Here is a 16,934-nt window from a genome sequence, read left to right as displayed (position 1 = left end):
CTCCGTTTCTCTTCCACAAGCGGGTGAGCAATGAAAAGATGAAGTACTTGAAGTGCACACGTGAGAAAGCAGTTCCTCAACGTCAAAGGCAGAGCAGTAAAGGGATGCTGCGGACAGCCTCGCTGCTTTCAGAGGCTCTGTTTGTTCACCCAGAGCGTGTAACTGTACAACGCAGCGATTTCCATTGCTCCTTGCCTAGTGTCTTACGCAAAAGCGTGCCAAAATAAGTATTAAAAGTGTTTAAATCTGCCACTTTCCCAACTCAGTCATCTGTAAATTTCCCATACCGAGTTTTTAAAATTACTGTTATATAACATTCAGCCAAGGTAATATCAAAATATATTTTATTCTGGACCTCTTTCAGATCTGATTCAAATTACAGTTGTCAAAGCAATACAATGCAAAGGGAAACTGCAACAGAAAATGTGCCTAGAAGGGATATAAGGGCCTTGGGGACAAATCATTGTGATGTAGAACCAAAATACATCATAAAGTGTAATTAACATGGTCCAGGACAGTATAGAACATCTATATCAGTCTTCTTTAGACAATAATCATGAAAACTGAACAATAAAAGTCCTTTAAACAAGTACAAAAAACTGTCATGGGCTGGTTTACACTTTTACAACAGTTGTAATTTAACTGGATAACTGAAGAAATGATGCAGACATTTTAATCCAGTGCTATAGGTAGGCTCACAGAATTAGACCCAAAGGATTTGTAACTCCAAATGAAACCATTACAACTACAATGTCAATGTCAGGAGAGAGAGAAAATTACTTCTGTATTCTAGGATTACTGTTCTGCACACTGCAGTCTGTTGAGGACAAGATTGCAAAGTACACTGGACTAGCAACAACATGCAGACTGTTTTCTTGTATTTACCCACAAATGTCAAAAACATCATGAAGTAAAAATGAATGATTATTAAAAAAAAAGAAAACGAAAGAAAACATGCCTTAAGTTATTGTCAAGCTTCAAACTTAAAGGCAGAGAAAGAGAGTATGTACTCAAAGCTACTGATCTGAAGCACTATTAACACTAAATCTGCGATCTGTAAGAAACGGCAGATTTTCCTGTTTTGTCTGCCTTCGACCAGACTGACAGCGAAGACAGCCACACTTTCACAGACCGTGGTTATTTCAGAGCTTTCTCTAGAGGGAGGAGTGAAGGCTGCTCCACGGCTCTCTCCCTACGGAAAATGTCAGGGATCTCGATGGAGATTTACTGCTGCCTCCCGAAGCCTTATCTGCTTCTAACATGCCACAATGTTGCTTCTGCTTTCTTCAGACTTCTGGAGAGTGTGAAACCGATCCCGCTGGGGAACGGCTCTACGGGGCTTTGTGGAGTTGGAAGATACGGCTCGTCAATGGGAAGGAACGCTGGGCTAAAGCCGGCAGCCCTGCTCCGGCAAAGCCCCTGCTGAAGCCCCGGGGAGACGAGGCTCGTTCGCCCTGAGCAGCATGCTGTACGTACGGTGTGACACGGACCCCAAGCCTCCAGTGCTTACTCTGGCAAGGTTTTGCTCACGAAGTGAAAGACAATGGGATTTCTGATTGAGTCAAGATTGGAAAATTGGGTCCCAAGGCTCCTCTTTGCTGAACAGACAAAAACACACAACCTTTATTTACATGCTGAAAAACCCAGTTTGCAGTTTTAATGAAACTCCTTCATTCAGCAGAACTAAACGTGTCAGCTGCTAAGGCTGCTCTGTGGGCAAACTGGCACAGCCACCCTATTCCCCCTACTAGTCCTCCTAAACACAAAGAACATCTCAAAGGTACAACGTCCCGTTAAATATACCCTAGCATGAGGTAAGCAGTGTAAGGAAAAAGGAGTGCTTTTAAAATGAAAATTAATTAAAATTGGTAGAAATCTTTGGCCTTTCTCTCAAGATGCATTAAAGTGTCATGAAATCAAGAAACATGCTTCAAAATGCCATGTCATTCTGACTCTGGTAACTATTACCTCCCTCCACCCAACCCAGAAAAAGAGGCACTTTTAGTGTTTCATATAAGATTTCCAATCATCTAGTAGACACGCTAAATAACCCTGCACAATTGTAGTCCCAGAATAAACTGAGTTTATCAACATTACAAAGAATCCAAAAAAGATTTATGAGGACCTAGATATTCTCCTAACTACACCAGAAAGTCCACTGGTTGGCAATCTTTACATCAATTTAAAAACGCAGAAAAAGTAAAATAGAAAAAGAGGAACTCTACAGAAACCTGGACCTCATTATGCAGAAATGAGAAACGGCATTGAGATTGATGCACGGACGGACAGCAAACTCGAGAGCAGTTCCTTTCTTATTCCTTCATTAACTCTGAGCCCAGTTTTTCCCCTTCCTTTTATCCTCTATCTGGATATTTGCCCGTTAACGTGTTGAACTGGAAAAGATACTAACTTCAACGTGTGCAGAGGCTGATGCACACATTTGCCTTTGCACTCAGAAAACAGGCGCAACAGAATTAACCAGTAGGTAAGATTAAGCATGTGCATACGTTTATACAGAATTAGGGGCTTACTGACATTTGGCGTACTCAATTTAGGGGAACAATTTGGATAGTCTACCTCACTATTGAATACGAGGTCTTTGTGCTATAAAATATAATAATGTCATGGTTTTCTTTTTTTTCTTTTGCTTCACAGAATCACAGAACCTAGCACACCTTGCATGCATGCATTTAACAGTGTATAAAACAAGAGGCGAGAAGAGGTGTGAGCAGGAGCAGCACTGTGGCATGCTAGTAAAGGACAACAATAAAATACCTAGTGGCCAGACCCGTCGCTACTGGGAACTGGCAGAATTCCACTACAGTGGGGCACTGCTGATTAACACTGGGTTGGGGGTGTTAGCCTGCGCGTCCAGAGCACTCACGTCAACGGATCTGGCATCGCTGGACTATGCTTCAAGCACTTGAAAACCCTAGACCTCTGATACTGAAGCTCTGTTTTACCTATTTATGAATATGTGATACTATGCTTAAGCAACTAGAATTACAACCAAAACAGCTGATGATTGAGAAAGAGGAAAATGGCAATACCCTAAAACATGGCTGTGTGATTTTGCAGCTATGTCACAGAATTCCACCACAATTGTTTAGATTGGCTGAAAGAATTATCCAATAACTTTTATGAAAATGAATAAACTGTCCATATTAAAATACAAAAGTACTATCAAGAATCACTTCTGACTTTCAGGTTTAAATTCAGTGCAATTGACAAATGCATTGCTAAATGAAAAATGCAGCTTAAACATACTCAAAACATTTGTGTCTATTCCTGGGAGCACAGTTTAAAATTATTGCACAGATTTTTTTTTATTTTTATTTTTTTTCATTAATGACAGAGGTCAGCCACAGTCATGGACCTCCAGCAATAAAAGCAATATTTCAAGTGCCAGACACTCAATATATTAGGTTTCCTACATACTGTAACTCACAGGGTATGCTCTAAACATTCGTAATATGTTCCAAAACCCTAAAAACAGCTGGCACCGAACCATCATGGATGACTGCCTTTATGGATATGACTTTTTGTTATTTTAAATGCTGTATATGATAGTATTATATTCCCGGGGTATATATAAAGAATGTATTGACGACTTCTCTTTACCACTGGCAAATTGCTACCCTACCTTAGCCAAACTCAGACTTGCTTCAAGTCACGTTTACTCCATGGAAATAGCAGAAATGAATGCCTAAAGAACGATTGTTAAAATGTCAAAGCTGCATTACCTTGATTAAATCAATTTATACATCATTTAGGGGTGGGGAGGGGGGAGAAAAAAATTAGACTACCAATCATAAGCCACAAAATTATTTGTGATTGAAATAGTGTTCTAAAACTGATAACTTTGTAAAGCTCTGTAATATAAACCATTCCTTAAGTAAAATGCCTGTGACATAAATTTGACAACCTCTCTTTTTATAAATTTACACTCTTGGAATCTTATGCAAGACATGATGCAACCTTTTCAACTACACATACGCGTAAACACAACCTCATGCTATCATTTACAAATAAAATCACTATCAGTATACTTTTAATCACATGAGCAGAAAAAGGTTTGCCATATACATCTGTCATTGTAAGAAAAATACTTGATATTGTAAACAGAGTAAAAGACACTATATAGTAGTGATTATTAAAAAAATAGCAGCTTACATCTACCCTATATTTGGAAAAAAATGTAGTCACAAGATACAATAAACTGCAGGGCTGGAGCAGCAGGGGAATTAGTGCAAGTATTCATCTTTTAAATAAGCTGAATCACTGCTATTAAAATAAACTTGAAGCAAGTCCTCTGTTTAAGATTTTTTTTAAATCTAAGGTAGTAAACATTTTGCCTCTTAATGGCAGTGTTATCAAATATATGCCAAAGATTTTATTTTAATAAAGAAAAATTACATGAGATACTTTTAATACTGGAGTTTGGTTACAATTATACATCTAAGCTCCTACAAATAACGATGGCCAACTCTCAGAGAAGCTGTGGCATGAACCCTTGTCCAGACAGATCTTAACCTCTTAAAAAAACAAATCCCCCAGCTATATTTTGCTCCTTTTCACAATAGTGCACAATTTAACCATATTTTAGCTATGGTCTTAAAGCAACAGAAGATGCATTTTTTCTCCTCTTTTTTTCTTTTTTTTTTTTTTTTTGTGCATCCCTGTATTTTTCTTTTCTGTATATTTGTGCCCTTTTATTCTTAAGTTTGGCAGAATTATGTCCCAAATAAGAAACTACTGCATTTCAGCCATGTCACCAGAAAATAAAACATAGCATTATACCCATTACTGTCATACTTCGTAGATTAGTGGGATGTGAAGTATCATGCCTCAAAGAAGGCTTTTTTCTTCTCTCTCCATAATCCCTTTTCCACCCTCCCTCTGTTCACACAGTTGTGCTCTGGGAGCCACAAAATGTACCAAACATTATCAGGTTCAGTCTACCTCTTCAAAGAATGCATTAAAATACGTTTCAAAGAAACATTTTTTTTCAAGGTGAAAAAAAAAAAACATAAACAAGAAACTAATTCACTCCCTTACTTCATGCATCCGTAAACTTAACCAAAACAAAACAGAAAACCCAATGTTTAAAAGCAAAGAAAAAACTACTGCTGCAGATTTCTGTAAGTCCATTTTCTCTGTACACACAAACTGCTCAACTACTGAGAAGGAAAGAAAAAAAAATACCCCGCAATCCATTGTCATAATGGATTTAGAGGGGAAAAGGGGTAATGAAGGCTGCCATTAGTATCTTCTGAATTTGGTATGTATATGGGTCTGCTCTTGTATACGGTATATTTCTCTCTCTCTCGCTCTCTCTTCTGTTTTTCATATCCAAAACATTTAAATGTTATTTTGGGGCACAGCAGATTCCAGCACTTGGTGAACAGGATTCACAAGCTGTGACAAAACTCTGTCATCCTCTTCAGGGTGTAATTTTTTTTTATATACAGTATATGTATATATTTCTTTTTGTTTGGCTGTAGTGGACTGGCCATGGTTCAATTGGGACTATAGCAGTACATGGGTCAGGGACAGTCATTTTGGCTATGTACACATTCATAGTCGGTCCATGGCTTCCAACTAGTAGCGCTATTTCCGTAGGTCTAATACACAAACCTGTAAGGAAAAGAAAAACACACGTATGGAAATTGCACTTCGCACAATATGACACGTTTATACAATCCTGTGTAAAATATCTAAGCAAAACCTATGAAACGGATTGTGCAAGCTTAATCTTAAGTCTGTTAGCGACTTTGGGGGAAAAAATCACCAGGTGAGCACTCTAGTTATGAGCACGCAGCCAGATCTGCTGCCTAATGAATTATGACTGGAACATTAAAAACATCTTACGTAAGCTGTTTGCTTGTTACTTAATATTAGAAAGCTAGCGACTTACTTGAATCTGATTTACAAAAACACAGTAAGATGAAATTAAACATACTGTGTGGGGAAATACTAGAACTGATCAGAATAATCCCCAAAAGACACTGAACATTGTAACATTATAAATTCCAGTTTTCATCTTCCAAAAATCTTCACTAAATTCCTAGTTCCTAGTCAGATACAGAAATCTACAAGAACAACAATCATAAACAAACTATGCTTTTAGTCATCAAGCAGTTCAAAAGTTCTCCTATGTTTAGTTATTACCAGCTAAAGACTGGAAGGGTTAGGCCACATGTATATAAAAGGGTAATTTAGGGTAGAATGATAATTAATTTCTACTCAGGATACGCCTTGAGCTGTTGTTGCTTCCATGATATTTTCTATAATTATATGTCAAAAATGATATAAATAACAATCCAGGAACACTGAACAGATTTCCATAATAAGCACCAACAGGGACAGAAAATTGAAATTTAATGCTTTTTTATCTTCTAACTTTGAAGGCTTTAGAACAGTGACACATCAAGTTGGAATAAAGACATCCTACTTTCCATAGTACAGCACCTTTACATGAAAATAATCTACGTGTAAGCTGACTGTATTCAAACATCTGGTACATGTGGAAATACTGTCGCCATTGTTAGCCAAAAGATTTCCAAACGATGTTTGTCATCAGACTGCCAAACAACTCAAGCTACACTTACTGAACCATCTGAAGCACTTGCTCCAACTTTGTCTCCTGCTGCATTCCAGCAAACCTCAAAAATCCCTCCTGTTCCCCGATAACTGTGAACTAGGGCACCTGTCTACAAAGGGACAAAACACGTAATTAATATAACGAAATACAAGCAAACAAGTACATTTCCACAACATGTAAAACTTCCCCAGTGAAAGCTGAAATTCTCAGAGGAAATGGTTCAGAGACTCATGGACAACCTAAGGACTTACCTAACAATTATTGCATCGTGATCTCCTGTGTTTCAAATACCAAACTGTAGATGGCCATGACCAATTTCAATTACTAAAACAAGCCCTTCAAAAATTAATGTCCAATCCCCAGTAGCCAGAGATCACATCTTGCCTAACAATAATTGTTGTTTACACTTGTTGTTTACACTTTCATTTGCATTCAGTCCTTTTTTTGCCAGAGAAACAAAAACAGCAGTAGTGCCCTTTCTAAGAAAAAGTTCTGTAGAAAGATCAGTCATCATCATCATGTCTCACTTTACGTTCTCTTGCTTTTCAGTGAAATTTAATGAAATAGCTATCAGGTATCAGATTTGTGCATCTATATTCAGTCCACATTTTTCACAGCAACCTGTTTTATCAGGAGTTTAAATTTCAAAGGTACAGAGTTTTTGGAAGGAACATGCTGTGGGAGACACTTTGCTGGATGTCTTTCAGGGTGTGGGGATTTTTGGTAATAACATAAAGACAATTAGATACCCTCCACCACAGGCAGGCAAATTTCTCTCAGAGAGAGAAATTAAATATACATTTATTAATAAAACAAACCTAAGGGTAAAGAGAAAGGGAATCAGCATATTATCAAAGGCAAAGTACTCTGCAGTCAAAACACGACAGAGCAGCAAGGGTTAGAAGAGTACAATGGAAAAGACTGAAAAACCAACTTTCTGAACAGGCAGAAGAGCTGTACCTGCGTATTCCAGATGTGTACACATTTATCAAAGGAGCCACTGGCCAGGTACCTGCCATCAGGACTGAAAGCTACACTGTACACAGGTTCTTGATGCTTTGTCAGAGTATGAATACAAATTCCTCTGTCAACATCCCATAACCTAACAGTAGAATCAAAGGATGCACTATCAAGAGAGAAAAAACAGATGAATTACTTCTCAGTTATAGACAATTTTGTGTTAAATACAAACATGATAAAGTATCCTTGGAAACATTTTAACATACGTATGTAAAAAGCGAAGCAAACATAAGGCTCAATTTTTAAAAATGCATTTAAAAACAGGATTAAACAGTACCTTGCTAACATAAGATTGGCATTTGGATTATTTGTTCCTGGTCCTGTAGGACTCCATTTGATAGTATAAATTTCTTTGTTGTGTGCTTGCAAGTCATGGACACAACTGTCTTGCTTCATACTCCAGATCTATGATAAAATGGAAGACAGCAAAGACATTTAGCACAGTATTGTACCAAAATACTTGTTTTAAAAAAATCTTTCTTCATCATTTGCAGCCTGACTGATACCTTTTATGCTACTCAAAACATTTGCTATGACTACCGGGTTTCTAGAGTAATTATTAAAAGTATTATTTCAGTGCCCTCCATTCTTTGAGTTAGAAGTACCTGATGGGGTTAATTAGCAATAAAGGTATCGTCTATAGAAACCAATCTGCATTGGCTAACTATAAGTCACTTGAAAAATACAGGGATAGTAACAGATGCTAAAATGAGAAGAGCAGCATGCATATGTTCATGTCTGAGTTGACAAAATATCCCTGTCTTATTTTTAAATGAACTCCTTGCTACAGAGATTGAGTAAAATAAAGGGGCAGTAGAGAAAAATGCTGTTTTCGTACAAAGCGGTAGATGCATACTGCAAAAACCATTATGGCATTTTCTTGGCTTGTAACAATTTGCATCGCCAGGTGTTTGTTCAGTACTTCGCACAGAGGAGGACTTCCTTTGGACTCCAAATCCTCCATGCTAGCCTTCAACAAACACAGTAACTTCATTAAGTTTTACATAATTATTTTGGGGAAAACATGTTGGGGTAATTAAAACTGTAGAATGACCTTGGCTGAATTGGAAAAACAAGGGAGTACACACAGACTTTCAAGAAACAATATGCTACAGCTTTCAACTAGAAAGAAGGGGAAAACAGAAGAAAACTAGGAAAGGACCTAGTCACCCGTTCTTGTATGTGTTACACATTAGATGCATTCCAACTATTCCTGTTAACCAAAAGCAACCAACAAGTGTGACAGCTTAATGATTAACGACCTAATTTTGTAAACAGCTAAAAGCACCTAATAAATCACGCTCCAAGTCTCAGGGTGGCAGGCTGTAACAAGTTCTCTGGACCAAAGCTTGGCTCTGATTAACAAAGATTTGTTGGGATTGCCTGTTTTTGTTATACTAAAAAAGAATAAATATTAGACGATACAGAAAGCACAATGATGCCACTGGACTGCCCAAGCTAATGGTGCGTATTGCAGAATCCTACCACAGCCATTACCAAAACTCCCATTACCTTTAGAGTCATATCATCAGAACAGGATGCCAGAAGATTACCAGTTGGATCCCATTTGATTGCGTTTACTTCATTCTAAAATTAAACAGAGAAAATAAGTTGAAGTCTTCACTTCCAATACAAATGACAGCATACAAAAGACAAAGTTGGGCAGCAGTTGTATTTGCATAATCGTTAGTATTTTAATAGTTAATTTTCATTCCTAGCCTCCCCTTCAAGAACAACAACTTTTTTCTGCCTGTTCACCACATTTTGCCATACATGATCTTACACGGCATGCATGATACACAGTAAAGCCTAAAGTTAATGTGTTTCTTCTAAAGCTCACCTTTGGTATGCCATCCAGGTAAGAGAGGCTGCATACCCGACTAGGTATTGTTCTAATGACAGTTCACCACATCATCTGAACTACAGTTACCCACAGATAAATCCATCGCTTGTTGCCAAAGACCAACCATTATGCAAGTGCTGTATGCTTGCAAAAATACTGACACTCCCCCCCTCCTCCAACCTCTCATTAATAAAAATACCGTGCAGTAATCTGCCATTTTCCAGTACTTACTGTGTGACCCTGGAAGGTTTTGATGGGCCTATCTTGTCCTAGTTTACAGACATGAATACACATGTCTGTACTGCAAGAAGCAAATGTGTTGTTGCTCTGCCAATCAACATCTAATGCTGGTGCTAAAAGAACAAGATATGTAAAACTATGAAATGTATTCTGCAGAAATTTGCTTTCCAAATTCAGCATGCACTACCTTAGAACAAACGTCAACAGGAAGCAACTATTAATTGTATAGAAGTTCTTAAAGACAGTCAAACACTCAGAACAGTGCGAAATGCAGCCAAAAACAATCTTAGAAAGAAAAATGAGACAAAATTTGATAGTCACTAAAACAATGTATCTGAAATGAAACTCTTATGCAGAAGACAACAGCTAGACAACAAGCTGTAGTAATCTACAAATAAATCTCCAGAGCCCACATCAGAAACAGGTTCCCTCAGCTTAGTACAGTCACGCATGAGCTCATCTCTGCACCAACAGTGCATGCTTGTGCTCACAGATGGCAGACAGTGAAAGGTGGAATGAGTTTTTTAATTTCAAGCTATTAAGGTGTTTTAACTGGAGGCTTAATCATAGTCCACATATACCACTTGGCCAGGCTGCGATATTTATAGCAGATATACTCCAAACAATTCTGTGTGCTACCAAGAACTGATTTTCTTGATTGCCGTCATGCCACCAAAAACACAGGACAAGTAGAATAAAAAGTAGAAATGCGACAAATTTCTTAAAGGCCCTTCAATAACTTGTTTGTTGTTCTATTTTCCAGCTGATTCCGGCAGGCTTGCACAGCATGCGGCCCACAGAGCAATTTGTCTGACCTCCCCGAATGGCAGCACTCTTATCCCAGCTGGCCAGTGAACAGCCTTTAGCTGGTTTGTGTCCAAACAAATTGGGGATGGCACAGTGGGAAGTGAAGAACAATGGGATGTAGAGATGGGATTACTGTAGCAGGAAGCTGATGAATAGAGTCCTTGGCTGATAAACGTAAATCCTCTGAGGCCCAACCACTTGATATCTGCCCCTGTACTGCAACAAGTTGGTAATACTTGGACTGTCTCTTATGATTTCCATATAACTGCAATAAAATTTTGAGTTATAAAGTTCTAAAACTACATAAGACTACAAATATGGGAGTCAGTATTCAAAGACTCCAAGACTTTAAAACAGTGTACATAAGCTCCATAAACTTCAGGTACTTTATTTCTTAAATAAATAACTTTTTTTTTCTTTTTTTTTTTTTCCAGATGACAATCCTGAATAAGCAAAATCAATACTTACCAGAATGAAATGGAAACTGCTGCTTGGCTTCACCAGTGTGGGCATCCCAAATAATTGTGGTCTGTATTAAACAGATAAATTAACAATAAACAAACTTGTACAACTTGCTACTTTCCCACAACTTCCACCATTCACGTGTATCAAATTACCCAGCCTACTCCCCACTGCCCTCACCTACAAGATTAAATGTTTCTAGTGTTTTATCCACTACTAAAGGAAATTGTGGTAGATCTACGGACAACAGAAGAGAACCCTAACACCTAAACAGGTGTTTATCATAACATCTGAAGGGTCTGCAAGGAAGAAGGGGGTTGTGGGGTTTTGTTTTGTTTTTTAAATAAATATATCTCTTCAGTTCTATTTATATTCTTCTAATCCACTCCACACAGTTAATTTAATTTCAGATATTTGCATATTCAAATTGTCATTTCAATTCCTTGTTTGTCCCTGTGGGGAATCTTTATACAAACACAGTTTCATAAATCAAATCTTTCAGATTCTGGGGTGTAATTTTGTTCTTGTTCTGAGTCCTTCTCTGCCAGTACTACTGCCATCTTTCTGATGAAAGAAAAATTCGTAGTATAATCGGTATTTTATAATCACTTTATTATATATCAATATTCCTGACCTACCTTATCAATGAAATTTTTTGATCAATGAAAATTTTGAGACTGAAGTCAGCAAAAGCATGAACTGACCAGAAGTTATTTATGAAAAAGAAACATAAGGTGGAGCCAATCTTTCTGCTAATGCAGAGTATTTTTCAAAGCATAATCTCAGTTGCTTTGTCCAATGAGTTTAATTGACTGAAACAATGAGGCTTTTATTTCCTCCAGCATATTTTTCTGCAAATTAAAGCCCCACAAAAGTGGGGTTTTACATCTTTTTCATCCTCAAAAAAATGTAAGAACTGGCATAAGCCATCAGAGCTGCCAGAAGAAACCCATCCTTCCCGTGTTTTGAAACATTTACTCTTTTCATTCCTTTGTGCCAGCAGAAGCATTTATAAAGCTGGGCACTAAAGCAAACTGGGTTAAGTCAATGTGGGAAAAAACAGCCATATAAAGAGAGGAAAATATCTGAGGGTCTGTTACTACTTTACAGGGTACTGCCGGTTTCAAGTATTGTGCAAAACTGTGGTCTTACTTCTGCACCCTGAATTGGTTATAAACACAAAAAACTAAACAAATTTTATGATTCCTTGAACTCATCTTAGGTCTGTTCTTCATCATTATTGTATCCTTCCTACCATTTGCATAATCTCTCACACTAACTGCAGCTTTGAATTTAAAGACCTTGCGAGTCTTTAAGTTTGTTTAGAGGCATGAAATAAAATCATAATTAAACAATGGGCTTCATGGCATTATGCTACGAGCACCCCCCAGTCAAATATATTGACTTTCCTTATGTTCCAGCTCTAACCTTTTTAATCACTCTCAGGCTTGAATGATAACCAAATCAGCCTGAATCTATTCCTCCAGTACAATTTTCTTCCGAGGCTTTGCATCAAATGCTTCACTAAATTGTACCTGATTTGGTTTTACAAAGGTTTAACGTTACTGCGTTCAATGCACTTACTTTGCAGCTCACACTAACCTAATTGGGAAGAGACCCAGGTACATTAAAATCTGATGAATTAAAGTATTTCAATAAATTATTATAAAACACAGTGAAACATAGCTAGCATAACAAGTTCTTTGTAAGTACATATTTACGTCCCATGCCTTTAGTTTAAATTTAGTTATTTACTTTCTACAGCTTTGTTTACAATTAGATTATAACGGTGAAGTAAAGAATTTTAATTTTACCAAAGATTATCTCACCTTGTCCACTCCTGCACTTAAAATGAAGTTTCCTTTCTTGTTCCATTTTAACGCAAATATAGGACCTTTATGTTGCCCTAAGGTGCTGGCAAGATTACCTGAAAATTTATATTGATATGAATACATTAAAAAAATAAAAAGCTATGTTGTGAACCACAATAAAGGAAAAATACTGGAAATTAAGAAGTATTTCACATACCATCTTTAGTCCATATCCTTGCAAAGCCATCGTAAGACCCAGTTGCTAGAAGTGTACCTTCACTCTGCCAGTAAAAAGGTTATTTTTATTTAATTTTAGCGCATGATTCAAAGTTAAGGAGCACAAAGCAAATTTCAGGTAGAAGACATCTGCGTAAGACTGATGATATTTATTCCACAGACTACAATTATTAATAAAATGTCCCCGAAGTACAACACAAGCAATTACAATGCAACGCAAAGTGATGTGTAATTCAGGTGCAGCTACAGATGACGCATAGCTGCTGTCACTTAAAATTTGACTATGCAAAACTGTAGGTACAATTTTCTCACAGTATTTTGAGTACTGTGTTTTTGACTTACGTTCCAGTCCAGTGATGTCACGTCTTTGTTGCTCGGTACATCCTGCCCTCCTTCTCGTATACAGTGTCGAAGTACCAGCTGCGTAGAGCCACTTGTGCTGTTTTCACTGAGGTTCCATATCCGTGCTGTTGAATCTCCAGATCTACAAAACAGTTACGAGGATATTACCCCTTCTCTCAATTCATTTCAATTACAAAGGTCTTCCTTTCCCAACAGTGAACATTGTGGCATTTGATCTAGAGGGCACTGAGGCTGGAATTCTTTTAACTTGTTACTACACCCGTACAAAAGTCCATCAATGAACATCAATATTATGTATACCCATAGTTAATGCAGCACATACCCTGAGGCCAGAAGGTCACTAATGGGATTCCAGGCACAGATGAATACTTCAGATTCATGGCCACGCAGTACCACTGCTTTGTTGGGAGGGATTTCAACATCTCCATCTACTTCCATCATATCTGTGTGATTATCTGCATTATGGGAAACAACAGTAGCGAGAGGTAGATTTTAATATTTTGGGATAAGCAACATTCCTGTTTCTTTTTTTTTTTTTTTTTTTTTTTTTTTAATCCCAATCTGTTTATAGTACTTCATAAATTGGTACTTGGAAAAATGAAGTGAGAAACCTCTCTTCTAAACCTCATCATCCAAATGGACTTTATTATGAAACTTCAAAATCAATGCCAAAAATGAATTTATATTAAAATATAAATGCTGATTTAAAAAGTACTCACAGTTTTTCAAGCACTATCTTGCTTAGTACAATATGCTGCTAGTTTATCTTGTACTTCAAAAATACGTTTATGGCACATTAGTTTTCAAAACTCAAATTCAAAAATCATCATAGAATTCAAACAGGTTTTAAATCAACACTTCTGACACTTCACTTCTGAAATGGCTTTGATTAAATATAGTAACATTTGGCGATATGGTAAACTGCTAACAGAGCTTCTTAAACTGCATTGGCAATTACTGCGAAGTTGTGGCAATACGTAGCTTTTTGTGTGGAAAGGATGCTGAATCCATTTTGTTCTGTAAAATGTACTGGGGGTAATTCAACTGACAAAACAGTTTTCTTGCCAGCTATCATCAATCATTTTCTATTATTAAAAATATTTTCACCCTGAGGATAAATGCAAAATATAAGAAATGCTAAACAGTTCACCTGCTCCCTATTTACTCACTGTGATTAAGCAAAGTTTTTCACATTTATTGCTTAATTTAACATTAAGGGTTTCTGTCACTGTTTGTATGTGTAAGAACAGAGAAAAAGCTATTAGACCATGAGCATTTTAAGATACAGTACCATATAAAACCCTATTTCAATTAAAGAGAATCAATGCTAGTTTAATTCGATGTACCAGCCAGTAGGGGTTGCTGGTATATCACATTTAACAGGAGTGAAGATCTGAAGTTTAAGCTTACTCATTCCAGTTCACAAGCAAATCTTAGGAGATTTTTAAATGCAAGCATTGAAATCAAGAGCTTATTTGTTTAAACTGAAGATTATATTTCAAAGTTTATTTATAATACATAATAATGAAAAAAATAGTAAAATCCAGTTGTAAAATGTAGAACTTGTACATGACCTGATACGAATATTCTCCCAAAAAGGGCTTTACTTCAGGAGCTGTTACAGCAGAAGCTGTAACTCCTGCTCTCAAATGTGTAATTCAGGCTTCCAGAATAATATTTTCAAAACCTAATTTTGCTGTCTTACCTTTTCTATAATAAGCCTGATTGTAAGTTATGTTCCTTTGACCAGTGATGACAAATAAAACTCGCTTGTTTCACCAGTTGCAACTAAAACCATGCAGTGTAATTCTGCATAGCAAATCATGAAAAGTGATACTGATAAAGAAGACAAAGGACACAGTATTTGTCTTGGCAACCATGATCTTCTCAGCATGACAAGGAAGTCTGTCCAACAGAGAATTAGTTATAGATCTCTGATTCAGTTGGTTAGCAGAACCTGGCAAAAGCAGTGCTTGCTGGAGCATGACAAGCAGTACTGTGTTTTAACCAGCTAAGGATAAGCAGGCTCCTCTCCTTGTTCCTTGTACAGGGCCCAGGGCTGGGGAGGTGTAGTATTTAAAGAATCGTCTCTGACATTTTCTCTTCAGGCAAGAGCTCCCAGGGCGTTGTGGAAAATCTTCAAATGACAAGGAAGTAGTAGTACTGCAAGTGAGACTCTGGTCAATGGTAGTTGTAAACTAATGAATGTGGAAGTTCACACCTCCTCCTACAACTCCTAACATCAAAGCAGGGGCAGTCAAAGGTGAGACTCCATTAAAGTATCACTTAAAAAGAAAGTATTCTTTGCAAACTGAAGGGTTACTGATACCTATACACATTTATCACATTCTCTGCTAGCTAGTACTAAGGTACGTGAAGAGGTTATACGATATAAGAGAGGAAAATGATGTATCATAGAATCACAGAATGGTTTGGGTTGGGAGGGACCTTAAAGATCATCTAATTCCAACCCCCTGCTGTGGAGAGTTGTGAGGGAGGGTTTAGTTAGGCCGAGTTCATTTGTCTCAACTTACTTGCTATAGTATGTGCTCCGTTCTCTTCCCCATTTGCAGTATTTTCACCATTTTTTGCTGATCCCTGTTGGTTAGTTGCAGCTGCGGCTGCAGCAGCTGCTGCCTGCTGTTGTGCAAGTTTATCTCTGTAGGCCTGTTGTCTTGTCTGTACCACATCAGGCATCACTGCATCTATCAGTGAGAGAGACTCTATCGGCCTACCATCAAACAAGGTACCATCCTAAATTACAGCAGAGGGAAAGAGGAAAAAAAAAAAACCAACATCAAATATGAATTAGCATAACTGGCAGAAACTCTAATATAACCTAAATACAATAAAAAGGCAACAGTTTACAAATGGTGCTGGAAGTGATTTCTCATCATTTCTGTGGTTAGAATTGGAATTTTACTCTAAAGTGAAGTGGCCACCATAAATATGCAAAAAAGCCACTGCAGGCCTCTGGCAGAGGTTCTGGATTCAAAATTTATATGCTTCAGGTTTGCTAAGTTGTCTGCTAAAGCAAAAAATTCTGTAAGCTATCTATGAATATGATTTCAAACATGAGTGGCTGTAACAAAGTCTAATGGTTTGTTTGAAGAGCTGCAAACATTGCAAGTCAGGTCACTGGCTTGTGAAGTTATTCTATCTTATTAGACTAATACTTTCCATAAACACATTATCTGGAGAGTTCACTAGTTTTCTTTCTTTTTTTAAACAGTGTTGGCATGCTTTCAAACAACAAAGAAGAATTTTATCCTGAAATGGACAAGACCCAGTTAAAAATACCCTTATACATACGCTAGGGCTTTGCAAGGATCTATTTTTAGGACCTAGAAGGATTCCTTGTGATAAATATAGGGTCTCCTCCTTTTATTCCGATCACTTGGTTTATTTTTCTGAGGCTTCCTAAGGGAAAGGATTTGCCTCTTTTGGACTATGAAAACAACACATAAACAAAAGACATAAGGGAGACTGGAGAGATAGCAGAATTAGTGGAAAAAATGTTTCCTTCTGTAATAGATCTGGCACACAC

At 37.3% G+C, this 16,934-nt stretch overlaps 1 protein-coding gene across 3 annotated transcripts in view; it reads right to left on the bottom strand.

Annotated features, from left to right (window-relative positions):
- Window positions 1-327: 327 nt before the first annotated feature.
- The window catches only part of TBL1XR1 (TBL1X receptor 1), a 110,426-nt gene continuing 93,819 nt past the window's right edge, over window positions 328-16,934 (bottom strand). For 2 of the 3 annotated variants that reach the window (XM_035334214.1, XM_035334215.1), the window contains 12 exons: window positions 15,922-16,141; window positions 13,710-13,860; window positions 13,367-13,508; window positions 13,005-13,068; window positions 12,806-12,903; window positions 10,983-11,043; window positions 9,699-9,820; window positions 9,137-9,211; window positions 7,902-8,029; window positions 7,565-7,730; window positions 6,612-6,713; window positions 328-5,637 (listed from right to left, as the gene is read on the bottom strand). In XM_035334214.1, the coding sequence (XP_035190105.1) occupies window positions 5,611-5,637; window positions 6,612-6,713; window positions 7,565-7,730; window positions 7,902-8,029; window positions 9,137-9,211; window positions 9,699-9,820; window positions 10,983-11,043; window positions 12,806-12,903; window positions 13,005-13,068; window positions 13,367-13,508; window positions 13,710-13,860; window positions 15,922-16,141 (1,356 nt within the window). In that variant the 3' untranslated portion in view covers window positions 328-5,610. The remainder of the gene's footprint in view (window positions 5,638-6,611; window positions 6,714-7,564; window positions 7,731-7,901; window positions 8,030-9,136; window positions 9,212-9,698; window positions 9,821-10,982; window positions 11,044-12,805; window positions 12,904-13,004; window positions 13,069-13,366; window positions 13,509-13,709; window positions 13,861-15,921; window positions 16,142-16,934) is intronic. The other variant, XM_035334216.1, reaches the window with a different exon arrangement.

Source organism: Oxyura jamaicensis, chromosome 9 (assembly GCF_011077185.1).
Source record: "Oxyura jamaicensis isolate SHBP4307 breed ruddy duck chromosome 9, BPBGC_Ojam_1.0, whole genome shotgun sequence".
NCBI classification, from domain to species: Eukaryota; Metazoa; Chordata; class Aves; order Anseriformes; family Anatidae; genus Oxyura; species Oxyura jamaicensis.
The sequence above is the reverse complement of the archived record's forward strand: the minus strand, read 5'-3'. Positions and strand labels throughout refer to the sequence as shown.